At 44.8% G+C, this 23221-nt stretch overlaps 1 protein-coding gene across 2 annotated transcripts in view; it reads left to right on the top strand.

Annotated features, from left to right (window-relative positions):
* The window catches only part of HPSE2 (heparanase 2 (inactive)), a 530036-nt gene extending 507250 nt beyond the window's left edge, over positions 1-22786 (top strand). For both annotated transcript variants that reach the window (XM_088791901.1, XM_074339233.2), the window contains one exon: positions 17635-22786. In XM_088791901.1, the coding sequence (XP_088648027.1) occupies positions 17635-17800 (166 nt within the window). In that variant the 3' untranslated portion in view covers positions 17801-22786. The remainder of the gene's footprint in view (positions 1-17634) is intronic.
* Positions 22787-23221: the final 435 nt, after the last annotated feature.

Raw genomic sequence — 23221 nt, forward strand, 5'->3', positions numbered from 1 at the left:
GAGGGACAGGGAAAAAGAGAATTTCATCCCACAGGGGTCCTAAAGAGTGGTTTGGTAACACTCACTGAGATCAAATAATGATGTCACGCAACTGGAAGAAGAGGGAGAATCAGAAGGCCTGGATATGAATCGAGTTGCTACCATTTAGCTCTGTGATCAAACCTCAGCTCCCTTCCCTGTCAGATAGGGTGCTTGTGAGAATCAAATTAGAGCATACGAGTGAAATGAAGCCTCCTACAAATGAAAATGTCACATATCCATGCATACACATACATATATAAGTATAGACACCACATATGATTTTACATACCACGGGTGCCAAAAAAATGCATACAAGTGGACACTTTGGTCAACGTTGCTCAAGCAGTAGTTCGCCATAATCAGAAGTGTTTGGATGTTGAAGGTAACCACTTTGAGCACCTCTTGTAATTGCAGAAGTCAAATGTGACTTGTATTCATCTTTTGTTATCAGTATATATTATTACAATTTTAATAGCTTGTTTTCCTTTTTTAAAATGTGTATATGTATTTTTTGGCACCCTCTGTATATTGTATTAGAGAGTTTGGCATTGGAAGTCAACGGAACTGGATTCCAGCTCTCACACTGCTTCTTCACTGTGGAATTTGGGGCCCTTTACTCACATCTCTAAACCTGTTCCTGTCCTATAAACCACTGCTGATTGAATAGCTCTCCCACTCTAGACCTCGGTGTCTCTGACCCTGCGCTGTGCCATCTTGGACTGTAGGTGCTCCACAGGGACTGTCGTGTACACTTTCAGTGCCACGTCCAACATCTACTCAATAACTACTACTAAGAGCAAGAGCCCTCAGTGGCTCTGGGATGGGGGGGGGGGGGGGTCCCACAGGAAGGGTGTGGTTTCAGTGCAGCAGACTCTGCAGGAAAGGATGAAAGGAAATGCTAGGAAGTGATTTCAGCCTTCGGTGTCTCCCTCTCTCTTTTATAAGCCTCTGGGGCCAGATTCTGTGTTCTGTGTCTGCTAATTCCTAGCTGCAGCCTGAAGCCATATTAGCTCAGGAGAGGATGGAAAGCTCTGGGAGCAGGGGAACCTATAACTGCTCCTGTCTGGAGGGACCAAGAAGAGGATACAGAGCAAGTGTATCCAGTTGGGCGTTTTGGCCATGGGTTTCAAGAGGAGGGAGATGTTGGCAAGCTTTTTGATCAGTAGGGAACAAGGGCTAATTCTCTTTCTCTTAGAATTGCCATTAGGGCTGGAAATATTTGAAATCTGAAAGGGTGTCTCCATGTTAGCTCAGCACTTGGGCATGTCAGGTAATGCCCAGGAGGCACCACTGCGGCCACCAAGCAGGCGTAGTCCAGGCATCTAGGTACAGGGACGGTTCCTGCTTCTCATCTCAGTGAGTGGACCAATCACAAGACCCACCACTCAAGTCTTAACTCTTTATATAAGAGATAGTTCTCATTCTACAGACTAGACAAAAGCTGGGTCCCCTGTCCCCTCCAGGATAGGGGAAAGGAAACTTTTATAAAATTTCCATGTGTATAAGAGAAGGGTATTCTGTGGCTGGACTACATATTTTTCAAGGATGGCTGGAGGAAATGGGGGACATTTAATTCAGAGAAGAAAAATAGGGTACGTCGTAAGGTCTTTTTTCAGGTATTCAAAGGACTGCTAAGTGAAAGAAAACAGATTTGGCCTAGAATCCTCTAAAATGACAGAAGACCGGGGAGTGCAGTTTAAAGGAGAAAGATTTCACCACAAAATGAGCTTGTTTTCCCAAAGGCTTGCCTGTACCGACCACGGGCAGGACAGGCTTTCTTGGGAGGTAGCCTATTAATCAGAGAGTGAGCGGCCTGGGTGCTCTAAGATTCCTCCTCTCATGGGAAGTTGAGGTAAAAGATGACTGCTTCCCACCAAACTCTAAAATTCTAGTATTCTCTTCTATTCACCTTCCCCCAACCCCCAGTTCACTTGTGGAGCCTGTTGTCTGTATGCTCACCAGTATAGTAGCTTCTTCAAGCCACTAAAAAAAGGCCACACAAAGAGACTGTACTAGGGGAGGGAGTAGTGGTTATCAGTCTAGTTTTCCTCAAAAAATCTTCAGCTTCAGGTCCCTCCTTGTCATGTTCCCTGGTTTCTCACCTTTCCATAAGGAAGACTGACCATTCACACCCAAGACCGTCATAGTTGCCCTTCTGGATAAGTCAGAGGGCACTTCGAGGGGCAGCTTTACGTTCTACAAAGAAGAGACTCTGCCCAGTGCTTTGTATGATCACAAATCAATAAACATTGCCCTCTAGGGAATCGTTTCTACCCCAGACATAAATATCTCCAGTATCTTCAGCAGAGAAGCAACAGGATGTCAGGCCAAACAAGTCAACTTACATCAAAACAACAGGAGGAGTCACTTTTTGGGGAGAAAGTTAAACCAAGAGCACGTGTTTGGCCAGGTCCCAGTGTCCTTCCCTGGTTCCTTCCCCTGTCCTCAGACAGTCTGTGGCTCGGACATCTGGACCAGAAGACGCTCTGTGTTTGAAGACCTCTGGGGATGGAGTGCCCACAATGTCCATCCTGTCTGAATTTTCTAAGAACACTTAACTTTATAAGAACACTGGGGCTTGCTGTGCCTGTGGCTGGGACTGCATAGATAACAAAGAGCTTTAATAGCCATGATCTCATTTAACCTTCTGAACAGGGCCATGAAGCAAGTAGAACAATTCCTGTTTCTCTCCCATTTTAGAGCTGAAGAAACTGAGTCTTAGAGCATTTAGTGACTTGAATTCAAGAGTCACACAACTGGTAGGTGACCAACCTGGAAGACACCTAGCATCCAGTTCTCCTGACCCCAAATTCAGAGTACTTTCTTCAACACTGTGCTACCCCAAGAGTCCAGTAATATAAAATTATAATAACATAATGACACATATACAGTGTGGATAACTGAACTCTGTCATGATACTGTCTAGATTCACTTCATCTTAGGCTCTTTACATAATGAATATATTTTATCAGTATTAGGTTACTCAGCAATGCTCTCTCCTTTAGGCAAAACTCATCCCAGTTCCATTAACTTTTCTTCACAAGCCCTAATTTCAGATCCTTCTTAAAAGTTCTTCTCTGAGCTGCTTCTAAGATTCTGTTTCCTAGTCACAAAATTTTAGTCAAAGCAAATTTTTATCTTGGCAAAATTGAGGAATTCCCTTCTGTTTCTTCTACGCTCTTCTCAAACAAAGGGATTATAAACTACCAGGAGTGACCATAAATTGATTTAATTTGAGGTCTCTAAAAATCAGTCTCAACGTATTCCATTTTGACCCCATACACACAGGTACTGCGAGCTGCCCTCCACCTAATGGAGCCCCCCTAAGAGGGACAGCTCTGAGGGAAAGATGCTGGCAGGCGAGGTTTCCCAGGGACACTGGAGATTATATAGCTTCATCCATTCACGAACTTTAATTGAGACCATACTTTGTGCCAGACATAACTTGTCCCTCTTCAGCAACCAAACTTGCAGTGGCAGTTAATCTGGCTAAAACTTTAAATGAATTGTGGTCCCATAACTAGAAGAACTCAGGGATCCAAAGTAGACAGAGCAGGGGCAAAAGTCTGAATGTAAAGTTTAATGTGAATGCTTCAGATCAGAATGTCTCTTGATCGACCTAATGACAGTCCATGTCAGCACCTGGCCTTCAGAGCTATTTAATGTGGGATGTTTGAGGGAGAGGTCTCTGCTCTCAAAGAGTTCATCTCTATTATTAGAAACAATCAGCTAGCAGGAAGCAGTCTGTGGATGGTGCCATGAGAGAGAGAGAGTATTTCTGCCTTGGGGATAATAGGTTCCACATTAAATGTCTGAATTTCATATCTTCACGAGCCTCTCCTTCAGCTGCCATGATTTTAGCTGAAAGAATCTCAAGTCTCTTATGAACCAAGAATCTTATTGCCTATTCTGAGAAGAAATGAATATCATTTTTCCCCCTTTTTCTACATACTGCTTTTCTTTTTTCCATCTCTCTGGAATAAACTTTTTCTTTGATTTCACCCTCATTAAGTCCTATATCAAAGAAAAACATTGGCATCCAACTGCATGCCTTTGGAGAGGTGTCATTTAATGATAGCCAAACAGAATGGCTCTGAAAATACTCAAGTAACTCCCAGGTGCTAAGATTTTAAAAATAACTTCATGTCCCTTTTGGAACAGAACACATTCTGATACTTCATCTCCAGATTCAGAGCTTGGCTGGTGTGAAAAGTCCTGAGGGCTGACCTGGCCACCACCTGACCCCCCACAATCTCTCTCTGATGATAATGGGAAGCACCACATGTATTTTGAGACATAGACAGATCTGGCGAAAGGAGCTTTGGAAAAACCCTTAACCCTGAGAATACTGCACCAAGACTTCTTGCTCACACATTCAAAAATAAAATCTGAAGACCTGTTTTCTGGAACCAAAGGGCCATTACGAGTTTAGCTCAGCCAACTCCAGACGTCTAAGGGTTTAACTTCTACACTGCGGATATTAGTTGGTACCTGGAGGTTCTGAACTCTGATCGACCAGAGGTGTGTACTCTGGGCAGATTTCTAGTATCTTCACTTGTTTGGCATCCGTTACATTAGTTTCTTTTTAAAATAAACCACTGTGTTAAAGTTGCACATTTATTAAAAGATGGCTTTATAGAGGAAAAATTGGAAGTACTCTTAAAGATCAAGGTGTTTCTTCTATAACATCCTGCACAGAAAGCCTGTCAGTTTCTGTCTGATGAGACTGCTCATCTCACGAGTTGGCCTACTCTAGGAGGAGGTGGCTCAGTTGTAGAAAAGATCCTCTTTATCTGTGGCCAAAGGGTGTTTTCTTCTCATTTCCACCCTTGCTTCAGAAAAATTAAGCAGAGTAAATCTATATGTTCCTTATCACAACTTTTTTTTTAATTTTTTTTTATTTATTTTTTAAATTTATTGGGGTGACAATTGTTAGTAAAATTACATAGATTTCAGGTGTACAATTCTGTATTACATCATCTATAAATCCCATTGTGTGTTCACCACTCAGAGCCAGTTCTCCTTCCATCACCACAACTTTTCAATATGTCTCCCCTTAGAATTCTAGACTCCAAGCTCAACACTCTCAGCTCTTTCAACCACTCCCAGTCCTCAAATAGCCTGGTTTACAGATTGCTCGCTATCCTGCTTGCTTGGAATCCATTGAGTTTTAGAACCTTATTTCACATTGATTAACAGTTCAATTTTCTCACCTCAGACACTCTTAGCTGCAGAGGTCTGAGAAGGAGAAGGAAATGTGAACATTTTGTTATTACAATTTACCTCCCCAACACAGAATAGTAAGATTTTTAAATCTTTGCCTACTTTATAATGAAAAATAGTATCTCTATTTAATTTGTATTCTTTGAGTATTAGAGAGGTTGAAATTTTTTATGTCTATTAGTATTATATTGCTTTTATGAATTTTGTGTGTCCTTTGTTTATTTTTCTACTGGGGTGTTACCTGTTTTATTAATGATTTGTAAGTTTTTTCTAATATAAGGCAATTTACCCTTTCCTATCTACTATATGTGTTGAAATATTTTCTCCAGCATATTATTTGCTATTTTCCAACGATTTCATTTTTATCCTGACGTACAGAAGTGTTCCCTTTTTACATAGGTAAATCTATTTATCTTTTGCTTTGTGGCTTCTTCTTTTCTACTTATATGTGTATGTGTTTATATTCCCGAAATTGGATAAATAGGTATCTTTATTTTCTTCTAGATTCTTTTCTGTTTCATTTTTTATATTCATCTCTTTAATGCATTTGGAATTTATTTCATTATCCTTTAAGAGGTAAAGAACATCAATAGTTGTGCTGTTCAAGCTGAGTGTGAAGGAACCTGTTCACCCATGCAGGGCTTCAGGTGCTAATTTTAAAATGCCCTTAAAAAAAATAAAAAATAAAAAATCCTTTTTTAAGAATAAGGGTTAGAATAGAGAGCTCTCTGACCTGGAAGAAAAGGCCCTGCCAGTGAAGATGCAACTACATCTTTACTGCATCTGCAGCCCTTTTGAAAGGCCACTCAGAGTCCCTTAGGAGGAAAGCTAAGCTGCAGAGGCTGGGAGCAGTTGGTGGCAAGAAAGGTGCCTTCGAGTAGGAAGCGTTTGAGCCACCATGAGTGACAGGAAGGTGATACTTACTCTAACCAGCAACACTCAAGTTAGTGTTCCACTTCAGAAAGTCTGAAAGACACTGTAAAAGTAGAACTAGAAATATATATATGAGTGTCTATATTTATAAAAATACTTAAGGCTGTGAGTCAGTCTGTAGAAACAAAGAGAAGTAAATACCAGGGGTGCCAAAAGGAAATGTACACATTTTAAGAGATGTTATCTATGTATTACTTTTTGAAGTTGAATTGAATTACGGTAGCAACGTGGAATATGACGTTCGCTCAAAAGATGGCGTTAATCAAATGAATGCTAGCGTCATTCATTGTATTACAATTTTAATACAGTTTTTTTCCTTTCTTAAAATGTGTATACATTTTTTTTTTTTGGCACTCTCTGTATTTAGAGAAATGACCCTTACCAATCTTTAGTCAATGTAAGCTTACTCCCTGAAACTTAGAGGAGTTTTGCATGCTCATTTGAGGATATTTGTGGCTCAGAAAGGGATGGCTACCTTTAACCAATGTGTATAGTACTATCTAAGTAAAAAATTGTATACATATCTAGAAGATGCAGTGAGGGTACTGAATGATATGTTTAATCCCCTTAGTTCCTCTTGCCTAAAGGGAGCTTGAAGCACTGTCTGTGAGGAGCTCTCTGTGACACAGCTTGAGACTTTATACAACTTGCACTTGTAGAAAAGGACAAAGTAGTTCCTTTGACTGTTAAAGGAACTCTTCATCATCCGTGCGAATGCTTCACCTGATTTCGGTTCTTAATCCGTCCTGTAAAGTGCCACAGACTCTTCCCCAAGGAGTGTGCTCGTCTCCCCAGGGTGCACAATCCAGGGAAACATGAAATGAAGTGGTTCTATGGAAAGAGCAAAAATGCTCGTTTCAGACTAGTCAACAAAAAGCATGCCTTTTAAAAGGTCCTATCTTCCTTTTAGGATAAAAAAATGTGGCCTCCTGACATGGTGCTCTAAAAAAGTAAGAAAAGCTGGTTTTATTCAAAATAAATTCAGAATGCAGTGGTTAGAAAGCTGATTCCCCTCCACCCCCAGCTGCAAACATAATTCTCACTCTTTCTTCTACCCCTGGTGCTCAACCGTGCCTGCAATTTGAATTACCTGGGGAGTTTTAAAAACCCCAGTGCCCAAGCCTCACCCCAGACCAATTAAACCAAAATCTCTGGGCTGGGACCCAGGCATCAGTATTTTTTAAAGCTCGCCAGGGAATTCAAATATGTGGCCAAAGTGGAGAACAGTTGTCCCTCTAGAAAACATTGGAACAAGATCCCTGCTGATTTGCATCTTTGATTTCACCCAGATTCTGTTCTACATTCAGGCACTAAGCCATTTTGCCAAAGGTGTGAACATGCCATAAACCCCTAGAGGGTTCTCTGTAACTGAGTGGAAGGATGTGTACGGCTCCCCAAAGGTTTCCTTGTTTGTTTTGTTTTAACTCCCAGATTAGTAATGTACAGATCACGCTGCAGATTAGAGCATCATAAAATGCTTTTATATTTTACAGTCACTCGACATCTTAAACCAAGATGTTTGGAAATCCAGGGTTTTTTCACTGTTATTTTCTAAGAGTTTTTCATTTGTTTTCGGCTCCGGGATATATTTATTTCCAGCTCACTCCCAGCAGCTGGAATCTCTCTGCATAGCAGTCCCTTGGGGCTGTGGCCTCTCCTCCCCACCTCCGCTCACTTGGGGGACCCTCGCTGCAGGCACAGATTTCCATTCTGTTCCAGTTGTCACCTGGATGAAATACTGGTAAATGAGCGCTTTAGGGTAAAGCTAACATGTTTCTGAGCAGTTGATTCTAAACTGAGGGACAGGGAAGCAGAACATGTAGGCAGTTCTGGTGGACTGAGAAGAAATGGCCCTTTGTCTTCTCCTTTCTCCACACACTCTAGAGGCTGTGGTTCAGGTGATGGACACACACAAGCCCCAGGGAAGTAAAAAGTCCTAATCCACCTCATCCTTATAACAGGGCCTGGGCCCTGAATCTGTATTTCTTTGGCTGCCAAGCATTGGGAGCCCGTGACAGGATGTGGTTCATTCCAAACAAGGGGCTGGAGCACGAGCCTGTGCCCCAACGTCCAGACACCAGCAATCCCTGGCAGACTACCCCTTCCCCGCTCATCTTTGCAAGAATGATTCGGTCACCGCACTCTGTACTTTGCCTTCTGTGGACCCTGGAACACAACCTGTGCTACTTATTCTTCCCTATTGAGGGTACGCCCGTGCACCTGGTATTATAGAGAACACTCAACAGCTGATAAAACTGAGATATGTTTCCTTTTGATTTAACATATTTGAATAGGTATCCTGGGAGCCATGACCTAATAGTAATGGAACTAAATGGGGGCATGGCTCATGGACTGTATCTCATACTGTTACATACAGAAAACCTATCTGTGCACATGTGTGCAGGCATGCACACGTGCACACACACACACACACATACACACACACACACACACTCCTGCCCTCTTACCTGACTCTCCATCTCACCTGCAGGCTGCCTGTAAAGGGGATGATCCTGCACCCCGCCCCCCTTCCACTGCCTCTTCCAGCTTCACACAGTTGGGGCTGCAGAAACCTGCTCCCTTCTCCTAGAGAATACTTGAAGACAAGACCAGACAGACCCCAAGAGGGTAAATATAGGCAAGGGGGAGTGTAACGAACAGAACCTGGGAAATCCTGAGGGCTGAGGGCCAATGAGCAAGAGCTGGAAGAACGTGCTACATGTCTGGGAAATGCTGGAGGGAACTCAGGCTTACTGAAAGTTTGGGAGGACAACGTCTGCAGGGCCACTTTGGGGGCATGGCACATCATCTCACATGACTGGAATAGAGATGCTTTATGGGGTGAGGGGAAAGGCCACAAAAATATATTAGGGCCAGAAGGCAGAAGGCCTTGAAATCCAGGCCAAGAAGTTGATTTCCCGTCTGTCTCTCTCCTTGTGTAATGTGTTAATTACCGTGTGTCTGACCACACATTTGCATGTTTCTGTTTCTGTCTATTATAATTGAATCTTTACAACACAGAGAACAGTAGGGATATAAGTAATGTCCCTTACACTCCACTTGTGAATGCGGTGATCATGGCACCCATTCCTTACAATGGGAAGGCAACAGAGGTAACCACATGTTAAAGTCTCCATGAGTTTTATAGCTGGTGCCTCTTGTGTCCTGTGGTTTCAGTGTGATTGTGCCCAGGACATGGACCTTTGACATGGTCACAGAATCAAATGTTCTTCCCAAACTGCCCCTACCTGAGTCCCTCATCTCTTGGGAGTTAACAATATCAGTATAAATCCAGGTTCCTTAGATGGGCTCTCATCTTGTCTGCCAAGTATGTTCAGTTATTTTAAACCATTAGAAGTGCACGGTGGAATCCCATTGTGGCTTGAACAATTATTATACATTCTTGACTAGAACACAGATCAGATCAGGACCCCCGCACCTAACTGCAAACAGGAAAAGCCTAGATCCCTAACAAGTCGCCTATAAAATCCCCCAGCTCTGCTTGCATAGTGTCTTCTCTGCTCAGTGATACAGAAGCTGGATCGATACTCCTCACTGTTTCAATATGCCCTCAAAGGGAAGGACAAAGGGCAAATGATCTTATCAGCCTCCAAATGTCTCGGCAGCCAGGAACTTCATATATGATGTGGACTTTTGAAGGGGCAAGGGAAACAGGAAGGTTTTGTCTCCATTTGTTTCTCTCTCGCAGTCTCCTCTCTATAACAACAACAGAGGAAGGGATTGGCGTGTCCCACCAGCCACATGAGAACTAGAAAGGTTGACTGAGTGGAGCTCGACAAGCATTCATTTGCACTGTCATGGGCAAGAAGGCACTGGATGGCGTGGTACTGAAAATTAAGAAATGAAAACAACTCTGTGTAGCAGGAAAAATGACTCCTGCACATGGATAAAATAAAGCTGAGAAGGATGTGTGCTAAAAGGGAGCAGCAGACAGTGTGCCTCTCCTCCAGCTGAGGCTCTCAGATAAGGCCCTGGTGGAGGAAGCCGCATCCTATGGGGCCCGGAGGAAAGTGCATGTATACTTTTTGACAAATTCTAACCAGATTCTGTGCAGAGCAGAAAGCACATAGGAGGAAAGCTGCAGGACACACTTGGGAGGAAGTGCACCTCCCATGACCCCTGAGGAGTAGGAGCAGCAGAAGATGGGTCATGAGCATCCGACAGCCTTTGCTCCAGCTGGGCATGTGGGGCCAGGGACACTGGCCTGTGGTGGCCACTCCTGAGCAGCCCTCTCAGCGGGGTAGTAATCACTCATGGCCATTTCAAATGAACTTCCTCTCAGCTACCCCAGAGCACAGCCTCTCCCAGAGCAGTGAGAGGAGCAAGGCCCTTCTGTCCTCAAACCTGGCCGGGCTCTCTTCTGGCTCTAACCTGCCCCTGACCTGGACAAAGGAAGGGCAGCTGCACATACTGTAACCTTGCTAACCCAGGCAGGCGACCTCGATGGGGCAGCTCGGGCCTGGCAGGGGGTTGGGGGGAGGGGGGGACGCTGTGAAACACCCACCGGTGGTGGCCGGGGATTGGGCGGAGGCGCTGTGGACCTGGGACTGGAGAGCTGGGCGCCAAGTCACTCAGGCGCCACCAGCCCAGCACCTGCGCGGATCCCCTCCCTGCACACTGTCCGGGAAGCCCGCACCACTGGCAGAAATCGCAACCGGCTTCGCACATTTCGTTAATACGGTATTAGCCTTATTCCAGGTGGGAACCCAGCCGAGTGGACCGCAACGAAGTTTTTGTTGGGATTTGATTGATCCTGTGGTTTGTTTCTCATTAGGCCAAGCACAGGGCACAACTCCCGGCCATCCCCCGGTGGTAGAGGGGCATGTGGGGGCAGACTCACGTGCTTCTGGCTTCCTGGGAGCCACTGCCTAGCACCCCCCCACACACCCCTCCTGCGCAGTTGTGTGGAGCAAGAGTGACCTCTAGTGGCTCCTGGGGAAGCACACTGGAATAGGGTCAGAACTAGGAGGTGTGCGGGTTGCTGAGCAAAGCGAGCTGATATCCCCTAAACACCCCCTCCATGCAACCCCCCCCCCCCCGCAAACACACACACAGATGTCTATTCATTCTCCTTCTTCTCCCTCTCCCCCATGTCTCCTCTGTCCCTCCCTGCCTGTCGTCATTTAACAACCCGGAAACAGAGCAGAGCGGACTGGTGGCATATCTAGGCCTGCACGTCATGCTCAGAATTCAGCCTCAGGCCTTCCAGTCCAGTGTCGTTCGTCTAGGTTGTAGTGCTGCTACCCACGTATTTATAGCCAATCCTTCTTTTATTGAGCATCTACTGTGTGAGTGGGTGGACAGGAGCGTGCAGGAGGAAAAGGACAGACACATGGTCTTCCTGTCTTGGGGAGAGACTGACAAGCAGTCGGCAATCCCACTACCGCGCGGTAAGTGCTGAGACCCGAGATGTACTGTGGGTAATATGGGAGCGGTTTGGAGGGACAAGTAGGAAAAAGAAGCTGGAAGCAGGAAAGGAGTGTGAAGAAGGTTTCAGGCAGAGGCAACATGTACAAAACCCTGAGATTAGAGAGATTGTGATGGGAGAAACTGCGGCACAGAGTGAAAGGAAGTGGTGGGTGGTGGGGAGCTGGAATGGGTAGGAGCTAGAGTGAGCCTCTAAGGAGCTGGAGAACGACGTAAAAGGTGGTGCTTAGGGGGTCTTGTAAGGACTTGGGACAATGTTCTAAGATTAGCAGGGAAGCACAGAACATTTAGTAGGTCAATGTCATGGTCAGATTTCTATTTGTGCACAATCACTCTAAACTTGACATTAAAGTCTGCCTCAGGCTCGCTGTTAGGCTGTGGGCCACTTGCCGGAAAAATGTTCAAGCCAGAAGGAATGTTCGAGTTCATCTAGGTTGTCTTACAAGCTGAGAAACCCAAGCTCAGAGAAGGCAAATCACTTTTTCAAAGTTGCTCAGACGGAGCTGGTTATCTCTTTAGTCCTTTCACTTCCCATGCAGTGCCCCAAGTATTCCAGCCTGAACCAGACACGGGGTCCCAAGACTGCTCCCAATAATACACAGGCTTCCCCTGTCTCTGCTCCTACAAAAGCCCACCAGGAGCCAGACCAGATTCCAGCCACGTATCTTCCAGACTGTTGAAGGGCATGCTCACTAGACTTGCTTCTGAGACCTCAGAACAATGGAAAGCTTGCTTCGATATTCATGGCTAGCAAGAGCCATAATAAGACATGAAGACCAGACTATAGACAGGTGCTGGGGGAAAGAGTGACCTGACCAAGGGACTCCCATAGAGATCTGAAGAGCAGAGGGCTTGACTCCAAATTGAGACATAGAATCCCATTTCAAATAGCATGCAACATAAAGAAAACAGCTTTAGGAATTGCAAAGTACCTCAGACTTTGTGAAAACAAATGGTGATAAAACCCAGTTGTCCTAATATTTGGATAATTTCAATGCCCTCAGCAGCTAGGGAATTAAGAGACATAGTTCAACATAGTCTGGATCATTTAGCATTTGGTTGGAAAAACCATGGGCAGTGAGGAGATGCCAGAATATGATGAAAATATGACAAGAAAGGTTTTCAGAGAAAGAAATATGATCCTGGTGAGTGCCATCTGGAATTGGAGAACAACATGAAATAGTAGAAAGAAATGTCAGGAAGCCTGAATTTGAGACCTAGCTTAGCCACCTATTAGCTATGTGACCTTGCCCAGACCACTTAACCTCTCTGACCTTGTCTCAATAGTGAAGTTACAATAATAATAATAATCTTGCCCTATGTGCCTCCCAGGGCTCTTTAGCAATCACAAGAAAGGCCAGATAAGACTGTGGGGAAAGGCAGCGGTGCAGTCTCAGCTCTGCCCTTACTGGCTGTGTGACTTCGGTGAGTTTTAGACCCCTCTAAACTTGGATTTCCTCATCTGTAATATAGGGATGCTAATATCTGCTTTGGTTGTAAGGACTGAATGCGATAGTCAAAGTAAGTCATAGCATAGTGACTTTTGCATTGACAGTACTCAATAATCAATGATTTTTTTTTCATTAACATGATTATGTTTGCAAATTTACAAATTGTTCAGTTCATGAAAGTGAAAGATTCCTGTAATATTTAGCTTGATATGACTTCACTGGATAACAGGATAAATATTAAAAGAAAAATATAAGCAGGAAAAATAGAATGGAAGTGGTAAAGCACACAGTCCATCTTTATAATGAAGGAACTTTGTAGAGGACATAGGAGGACTCAAGTTCTCACAAACTTGACTCATATTGGCTTAGCGAAGGGATGGTCATATAGATCTTTTTTAAGGAGAACACTAGCAATGATCAATGGCCTCGTATCAGGATGGGATAAGGAATCCAGTGAGTGACTATAAGAACCAGTGATAATTCAGGTCTTAGCTAACATCTCCAGAGCCACTGAGAGCAAGAGTAATTGGTACGTTAATGAAATCTGTTAAGACACTCAACGAGCCTCCAGAGAGCATCTTTAGAACTGGAGAAACTCGATCCAGGAAGACCAGAAATAATGCAAAAGAGCCTCAAAATTCCATTCACTTGTTCAGAAAATATTTCGTCCTTACTCTGTGCCAAGCACCTTGTTAGGCACCGAGGATTTAAGGATGAAAGACAGGATCCCTTTCTGCACCAAGCTCACAGTCCGGAGGGACAGAGTGAGTAAAACACTACAATTCAGTGAGGTGCTTATAGGGAAGTTTAGGGTACAAGAGAGCCCAGGATGAGGCTCTTAACCCGGGGTCAGAGAAGGTTCCCCAGAGGGAACAACACCTGGGCAGACTCTACAAGGACCAAAGTAGTTAGTCCAACAGAGGGAGCTCCGTATGCAACCGCCCAGAAGCTGAACTGCAAGTCACCTCATCTGGTCCTGCTGGGACAAGGGTGCGGGCCTTGTCAAAGGTAGGAGGGTTCCTTTGCAATGTCAACAAATGTCGTAGCCCTCTCACCTTATAGCAATTGTCCTTTTACGATCTCTTTTTTGAAAAAGAGCTCATGATGCCCTTGTCCTCTCAAAAAATCTTGCTGGGAATTTTATGAGAGTTTTAAATCAACGTGTGTCTTAGTTATCCCAACAGTGTCTACTGGCATTCACATCTGAAAGATATTTACTATCCATTTAAGGGACTTGTGTGTCGTAATCCTAACAATATCTACTTGCATTTTCATTTGAGAAATAGTCTCATCTATGTGCAAGACTTACTAGTTTTTCATTGTGAAACAATCTCTGTTCATGCGTATATTGATGAAAGACTTACAAGACTGCCAACTCTTCCCACACCCTCACCCAGAGGTCTGTTATCCACAGTTACTTGGCATTGGAGCGCTGGTGGGGTCTGAGACTGGAGAGCTATTGAGAGAAGGCGTCATTGTCCATATTCACGTGGAAGGGATGGAGAGTTACAGAGCTTGGAGCAGTGACGGCAGCATATCTCTTGGTCAACAATGTGGCATGCGAGAGCGTGAGGGTCTAAACTAAAACAATAGCAGTCAAAGGGGCAGATTTGACAAATATTAAAAGGTAGAATTGATTGGACTTAGTGACCCTATATATGGGAACTGAGCGAGAAGTCTCAGATGACTCCCAGCTTTCTGGCTTAGGTAATCAGACAGGTCGTGGTACCAGCACAAAGATCAAAAGGCAGAGAAAAGGATAAGGTTTGAGTAGAAGATTTTGACTTTGGGCAGAGTGACTTTGAAGTTCCTGTGCGACAGCTAAGTGGAGAAGGATCTAGGCTGGAGGTACAGGTTGGGGAAGCAACGACATGTGGCTAATAATCAAAGTCCCGGATGTAGCTAATAGCGCCCAGGGGGAGTACGTAGTGTGGGAAGAGAAGATGTCCACAGACAAAGCACCAGGAACCCCAATATCTGAGAGGCAGGTCGAAGAGAACCGTCCCCTTGAAAAAGAAACAATATGCAGAAATGAAGGAGGCAAACAGAGAGAGAGAGAGAACATGGGTGCCAAGGGAAGAGAGGGCTCTAAGCAGGGAGCCATGAAACTTGTCGATGCCATAAAGCAGTCACGTACAAGGACCAAAATGTTTACTCGTAACGGCAATGAAAAGGATAACAAAAGAACACCACCATCTCCCACATATATGGCTCATTATGCTTTCAAAGCACTTTCATATTTTTATTTCATCTCATTCACACTATAGCCTATATAGCATTCTTACCGATGCAAAGATGACAGGAAGTGAGGTTAAGAGATTTCCCATAGTATCTAACAAGTTAGTGGTCCAGCTCCTGGAGTTAGAGATCCATCCAGAATCAACCATGCTCCCTGTTCCACACACCCGAGTTCCACACACCCGAGTTAGCTTTTTAACCAACAAATAGGGAAATTAGAATGGGGCCTGTTCCAGAATAACTACTCGTTATTAGTATAGACATTAAAAGACTTGCTTATCACACTTGGTTTTGCACTTCCCAGAAGCCAAAGATGTCAATACTCTGGGATCAGCTGAATCTAAAAGGGCGTTATCTCCGTAATTCCCCAAGGGGACGCTTGCACCTAATTCTGTGTGTAAGAGGGACCATTGAAGGTTTTCAAGGAGAGAAGTGATATTTATATGAGTATGGTGTGGAAAGATTAATTCGTATTATAGAACTTGTAATTGCCAATGCATAGGTCTGATTGTTGGATAGTCACACCATCCGAAACAAAATAATGAAAATGCACTGTGAAGACGTGTCTGGGCTGTTGTTTTGTTTTGTTTTGTTTTGTTTTGTTTTGTTTTGTTTTGTTTTGTTTTGTTTTGTTTTATTCTGCAACAAAACCACCTCTCCTCACCTGCCTCCCACTCCATGAGGAGGCTGTCTTCAACAGAGAGGGTCACTTAAATTTGGAGCAAAAGCTCCTTGCGTATTTTGGTGAAGTCAACACCTATCTTCAGATCTTGATTCTCCTACCGCCGCACCTCCCAGAGGCAGGCCTGGCTGTCCAAACAGGAGTCGGTTCCCTTCTCACTCATTCATTCCTCAGGCATAGCAACAAGAGGAGGAGGAGTCAGATCTGGACTGGACCCAATCTTATTCATGTGGGCTCAAGTCTGGAGCTGCTTCTCTGCCTCACTCTCCACCGGGAGCAATTTACAACACACTTATCTCTGGGAATTCACTGCTCTATTGGGCATGAGTCTGATTATCTCTCTCTAAACCTGTCTATCATTCACAGCACAGGAGGAACACTAAACAAAGACCTTTGTATCAATTTCTAACATTTTATTTTCTTTACAGCTCAGATGAGATAGCACTGCAGTGTTATCACAGTGGAGGTTGGGCAAAGCCCAGAAATAGTCATCACCATGGAGTGTTGATTTTCTGAGGGTAACTCACAGCTTTATTTCCAGCTGGTGGCCTGGTTCAGGCCTTTTTTTCTGACCCATAAAACTGAGCTTTGACCTTGGTACATGGCTGTACGAGTCACTCCCCAGTCAGGAAAAACTGGGAAGTTGTGTGAATTCTGCACCATAGGCCAAAGATAGGTGATCTGTTTCTCTTTGCTCTCTACACGCACTACATATGTGGCCTCCTTCTTAGGTTTGAAGGTGGCTGGTCCACAGGAAGAAAAAAAGCAGGGAAGACAGATGAATTGTGATCACAAATGCCTACTTCATCACCCACTTTGTTGTGTTGCTAAAATAGAAACACACATTAAATATTAGGTATGAAAATTCATTCTTAGGTTACGAGGAGAGTTGTTAAAGGTATGTCTCTGTCCTTCAGAACAACCCAATACAAGTAATATGATGTCAGTTCTCTAATCTGTCGGATAAATTAACGAAAAATTTGAGTTAAAAAGGAGATTTCTGAAATCACTTTAAGCCTGTGCATCATTCCACAAGCAAAAACTCTTTAGGTAGAAAAGTCAAACTGAAGTGCTATTATGATTTTTAAAAAATTAGGCATGAGGGGCGGCCAGTTAGCTCAGTTGGTTAGAGCGTGGAGCTCTTAACAACAAGGTCGCCGGTTCGATCCCCACAGGGGCCACTGTGAGCTGTACCCTCCACAACTAGATTGAAACAACTACTTGACTTGGAGCTGATGGGTCCTGGAAAAACATACTTAAATAAAAGTTTTTTAAAAAATTAAGCATGAGACACTTTTCAGCTTCTGCATCACGGAGACCTGTCACTTGTCTAAATGATATGCCTGTGGAACTAGACTACCTGTGTTCAAAGCCTGGCTCCCAGACCTACAAGCTACATGACCTTGGGCAAGTCAATTACCCACCACCTGTAGAATAGAGATAATGATAATTTCCTCCTCAGAGTGTTGCTGGGATGCTTGAATTCATTATTAAAATCAAGCCCCGAAGTGAGATCTGGGCATAGCAAGTGTCAGTAAGTGATAGCTGTGCACATATCAGACTGGCAGCAGTCTGGGGCTGCCTAGGCTTTGTTGCAATGGCTCCCTTTTAATGCAATGCTGTTTTTCCTCACCTTAGAGCAGTGCAGCTGAACGGCCAGCCCTTAGCGATGGTGGACGATGGGACCCTCCCAGAATTGAAGCCCCGCCCCCTGCGGGCCGGCCGGACATTGGTCATCCCTCCAGTCACCATGGGCTTTTATGTGGTCAAGAATGTCAACGCTTTGGCCTGCCGCTACCGATAAACCCTTCTCACACTCACAAGGTGCCAGTGGGCCTACTGGACTGCTTTCTACTCCTCTGCCCCAATAGTATCCTTATTTTTCAGACACTTTCTTAGCAACGAACCAGTCTCTGCTGCCCCATCCTGCTGGAATCAACATAGACTTGCTCTCCAAAAAGACAAATGTCATAGCACGAGCTTCGCCTGTACAGGTCACATCCATCCCAAAGGAAAATGTGGACATCATTTGTACCTACAGAGGGATGAAGGTATGTGTTTAGAGCTGTATGTATCTTTGTATATGTACCATGAAAACAACTCACCGCACACTCCCAGGACAAACTGAATAACAGCCCAGGATCCTGGCCGCACAGCAGTAGAATTACAGACTTCAGCCTATGGCTGCTGCGCTCAGCAGAAGATGAGAAAGGAAAGAACCTAGCGGACTTTTAAGAGCCCGATCCTTTTCCAACTACTTCCTTTGTTCCCTGCTGTTGCTCTGGGTTTCCTATCAGCTCTTTTCTCAGAAGGGAGCAAGTGGGTGAGTCAGCACTGGCCTGCTGGGTGAGCTGTTGATGTCATTTCCCAGCTGATGTATGAGTGTGTGTGCCTCTGGGTTTCTGACAGTGGCATCAATCACTGGCTATGCCGCTGGGAAGCGGGTGCTTCAGAAGTAAAATGGCAATCATTCTACGGATTTTGTAAGAAGGTTCTATTCCTCTGTGAATCCGGATTCCCCGGGGTTGAAATGGGAGTCAGGTAACAGTGTTCATTGAGTGGAGAGCAATGTATTCAGCACCACAAAAAGTAATTATCATCTGTCATGTGGCTCTGAGGGAGAGAGTTTTAGTACAAAGAGAAAGCATGACAAACCACCACGACACATATGTACACACACACACACACACTCACACACACACAGAGCAAATAATTAGACCTTCAAATTTGAGAGAATATTTAATAGAGATAAGCCCTCAATGCTTTGGTTGACCAAAATCATTAAAAAAAAAAAAAAAAAAAGAGGTGTAAATATCAAAGGTCCTCACTGCAAGACACAACTAACATGTCTGCCTCTTCCCAAGTAGCTGTGTGCCTCTCAATGCATGTACAAGGCAGAAATCCAGTCTGGTCCTTGAAGATGACCAGGACCATCCTGTCCCAGACCAGCTTATTTGATCAGTGAACCAAGCTTTCAGTTAGCCGTTTTGGGGGAGGTGAAATCTGGAGACAGGTCTGATGGGCAAACGGTGGAATAGTAGGTGGGAAGCTCCCAGGTGGGCAGGGGGCAAGTGGAGTGGGTTGAAGTTCATGACACAGCCCTTCTGTATGAGTCAAGGGGTATGTGGGTCTCTACAAACAATCTGTGACCGAAATGACTTTCTTTTCTGTGGATGTGATTTTCTCTTTTGGGATACATGACATGAATGATCCTTTTTGAAAAGGAGGAGATATGTGACAATGTCACAGGGTTCCAACTAAGAGAGTGATACAATTTCTATTGTAAAAGGATAGGAATGAGGTGGGGGGCAGAGTCGCTGAGGCCAGAGGCAAGGGAGGCTGAAGCAGATGCCCAAGGGGTTAAGGATTAGAGCCAAGTGTGCAAAGTAACTGGTTAGGGGAGAGACAGGAGGGAGACTACCTGACAGGAGAAGAGGTAGAGGATTCTCAGCTTGAAGAACTGGGAATTTGGGAGAGGGAAGCCATCAGGCGTGTTTTATGTGTCAGGAAGATAGTGGATTCAGGTTTGACAGGCTTATTATTAGGTACAGGAAGAACAGCACACAGTAGGTGCATCAAGAAAGGGGGAGACCAAAGACCAGTTGGACCCAATCAGTGGGTGTCTCAGCCTGGACGCAGCTGGGAAGAGAAGTGCAGACCCTGACACGCAGCCACAACACTACCTAGAGGGGCCTCCTCTTCTCTGAAAGCAGGCGCCTCCCACTGAAGCTTCAGCCATGAGAGGGGAAGAGAGAGAAAGGAGGAGAAAGAAGTGGCAGAGGACAGGCCAAAGTGAGGAAGAGAGCAGAAAAGAGAAGTGAGAGACTAAGGAGTTGTTTCTCCAAAGTTTTACAAATTAGTGCTGATATCAATCCAGAGCCCGTTCATTTAACCACCGAGCTCAGTGGCTGCCCAATTCAGACTCACCCCCTCACCTCGTCATAGATTCTGCTAATTCAGTACAGCCAGGACCTCCAAAGCTCCATTCAAACCAACCTTCTGTAAGTAAGTGTTGATTCTTCACTAAGCCTCTACACATGCAGAATATAGGCAGTTCCTGCTGCTTCTGTCTTTCTCTGTATATTAAATGCTGCTCCTAAGAGGTTTCAGTTTTGTTTTGTTTTTTAGTTAATAAAAAGGAGAAGGGAATCACTGAACTTTATCTTTGGAGTCCTGAAATTCTAACTTTACAGCTATCTCACGGAAGTATTTGCATTATTCAAAGGAAACTGAGAATCTCACTGTAACGTCACATTCCATAGAGACTTTAGTACAGGGCATCTGTCCTGGATTTTTCATTTTGGGGTGGGGGGAATGACTAGATCAGTGGGAAGCACTCCTTATAATGGACTCCCCTGTCACACTCCCCCCAAAAGACAGCCTGTGGCAAAATTCAGCATCACCATCTACATCAACGGAGCAGCTCACCAGGCTGGGCCCCTGCACAGAAGAGCTCATCCACCAGCCTCCCCAGATCAGATGTTTCCTCCTGAAACAAGACATGGCTGAGATAATCTACGACTTTAAGAACCACTTTATTTTAAACCAAAGAATGGGCTTCCGAGGTGATTATTTGAAAGCGTGATAATGTGTAATGAGAAGTCTGTGCCTTTTGTTGAGATGATTTTCTGCTGCTTCTGCCTCTAGGAATGATTTTTCTCCTTTCTTATCGCAAAGGCTCAGAAAAAATTCCCATTGTTATTTGGAGAGAGCGTCCCAATTCTTCTAGTGCCCTGAAAAACCTGCAACAGTGGGATGTTAGCATTATCTCCAGCTGGAGAAAAGCTTGAGAATACCAGAACTGAGCTACAGTGAGACAGAGGCCTGCAATTCCCAAAGGCGCGGTCAGCCTCCCCAGCAGCCGGCAGATGGGCCCAAGCCCCGCACCTCTGACAGGGCAGAGGTAGTTGGTGGATTCTGCCTGAGAGGCCCTCACCAGCTCTCAGCACCAGGGAGCCTGTGCAGCCTCCTGGGCTGGGTCAGCAGGGAGGACCCCACAAGTGGTCCCAACCAGGCCAGGCCCAACATCTGCAGGTGTGCTCTACCATGTGTACTCAGCGTCCCTGTGTTTGGGATGGATGCATGACTCACCTTGGAAATCCACTGAGAGCAGTTTATTTCTGAAAACAAAAGGGCAGTGTTTAGTCTCTGCAGAAGCAAAGGTGAACCAGGTGGATCCCTCTAACAGTAAAAACGCTGGAACAGGGAAAGACTTTAAAATTTTGGAGTATCAGTATAGCAACCAAAATAGAGATAAAGTTTGGAGAAGGCAAGGGAAGAAGGAGCATACACATTTGTGCAGCCTGGCTTTCTCCTCGTCCCTTGCCTGCAGCCTCAGACTGGACACTGCCAATGGCTCTTTTCCACTAACATACTCGCTAGTTCCACAGCCTCACCTCTGCCAGCCACTCTATCCCCAACCTGGAGCCCACTGAGAGGGAATTAAGTTTTGATTGTAGAAACATTTGCAATCTTGTCATAGGATGTACCGGAATTGAAAATAAGATAGCAAGGGGTTCTCAAAGAGAAACGGTTATTATAAGACCCAAACATTGTGCCATTACAATAGGCATTCCATTGTAATGGGGCCTCACTGCCTCCTAGTTCTCCTAACAGGGACACAAAGGTTTCTGTAACTGCCTTCCTATCCCAGGCCTCGGCGGTGAATATTTGGGGAGGACCAGAGAGGTAACTTATCCAAGACACCAGATAAGCAGAGGGGCAGAGCTGCAACTTGCCCCCAGATCTGTTGGACTCCAAAGCCTGCTCTCATTGCACCGTGCTCCCACTCACTGGACTGGTTGTGGCCACCTTTGTCTCATCTCCATGTTGTTCACAGCTAGCTTTCTTAACGTCCCGTGTGTGTCTACAGAGAACCCTAGCAGTGCCTTCACCCAGTACAGTCAGTCTTGGGTTGGGGGAAGCCACCTAGCAACTCTGAGGACAGTGAGTCAGGCCCTGACGAGCCTTGGCTATAGAATTTTGAATCTAGGCTCAAGGCGGCCCTCCTGGTCTGCTCCTCTCCCTCTCTGTTTTCCTGTAGAACAATGTAAAAGGCCACTCCCACCACCACCGCCCATCACACGTGATCATTCTTGGTCATGCGCCCTGGAGGCAAGTGGCAGAGGAGTCAGCACCCACACTTGCGCTGCCTGCAAGCACTGCTCCTCCTCCCCACCCCCACCCCACTCCCAGCAGTTTGGAAGTTTCTCTGCATCTTCCCAGACTAAATAATACATCCAGTAATCGTTGCCCTAGGGGTAGTATTTGCAAATATCACTCTAAAACAAGATAGCCAAAATACCAAAAGACAGCACATCAAGTGCTTCGGCACCCACTTCCTTCCAAACCCCACAGCAGCCCCTGAGAGCCCTGGGAGCGTTCGTGAAAAGCCGACCAAGTTCCAAATGACTGTCCCACGTACCCAGCAGAGAAAAGGGGGCCCTTCTTTACAGCCCACATCACAAACTTAACTCTTCTAGTTATTATTCATGAACTTATTCTGGGATTCTTTTTTATGTTGTAAATGTTATGTAATAAATTATATTTTGGAGAGAAGCAAAAAGAAACCTTAGTTTTATTATCTGGAAGTTGGCAAAATGAGTGTGGGGATGCCTCCCAGGGAAAGTTTGTTCTCTGTGCAGGGGATTTGAACAGGTGTGAATATTTTCTTCCAGAAAACAGATTATATTAAGGCTTATATGATCCCAGTGATTACAGAGTTTGGGTCCATGAGGTAGTTTATATTTTGAGGTAATGTTCTGTAAGTAATAAAATGTGAATACTCTAAGTTTCTGTTCTCAGGGTGTTCTGTGGGGAGAGGGAGGCCGCTGTTGTCGATGCTACACCTTGACCTTAAGGCTGACTACCTGAGAACTAACATATACTGAGGAGTTTGTTTGAGCTGCCCTCTTCCCCCACAATCTTTGCTTCAAGTAGTCTAAATGAAAATCAAATTGTACCAACCAAGTTAGACGTCATTGTCTATCTTAGTTAAAATAACTATTAGCCGCAGTATCAGGCAAACCCCAGAATTTCAATGGCTTAACACAACTGAAGTTTATTTCTTGCTCATAGATCGTGTAAAATTCAATTAGTGGTAATGGGATAAGGTGGGCAGGTGTTCTGTTCCATGTAGTCCTTTCGGGATCCAGACTGATGTGGGTTCTCCCATCTTCAGCACTTGGCCTCCTGAATTGCTATGGGCATCACCAAGATAGACCGT

Source organism: Rhinolophus sinicus, chromosome 15, assembly GCF_057876585.1.
Source record: "Rhinolophus sinicus isolate RSI-liver-muscle chromosome 15, RSI-T2T, whole genome shotgun sequence".
NCBI classification, from domain to species: Eukaryota; Metazoa; Chordata; class Mammalia; order Chiroptera; family Rhinolophidae; genus Rhinolophus; species Rhinolophus sinicus.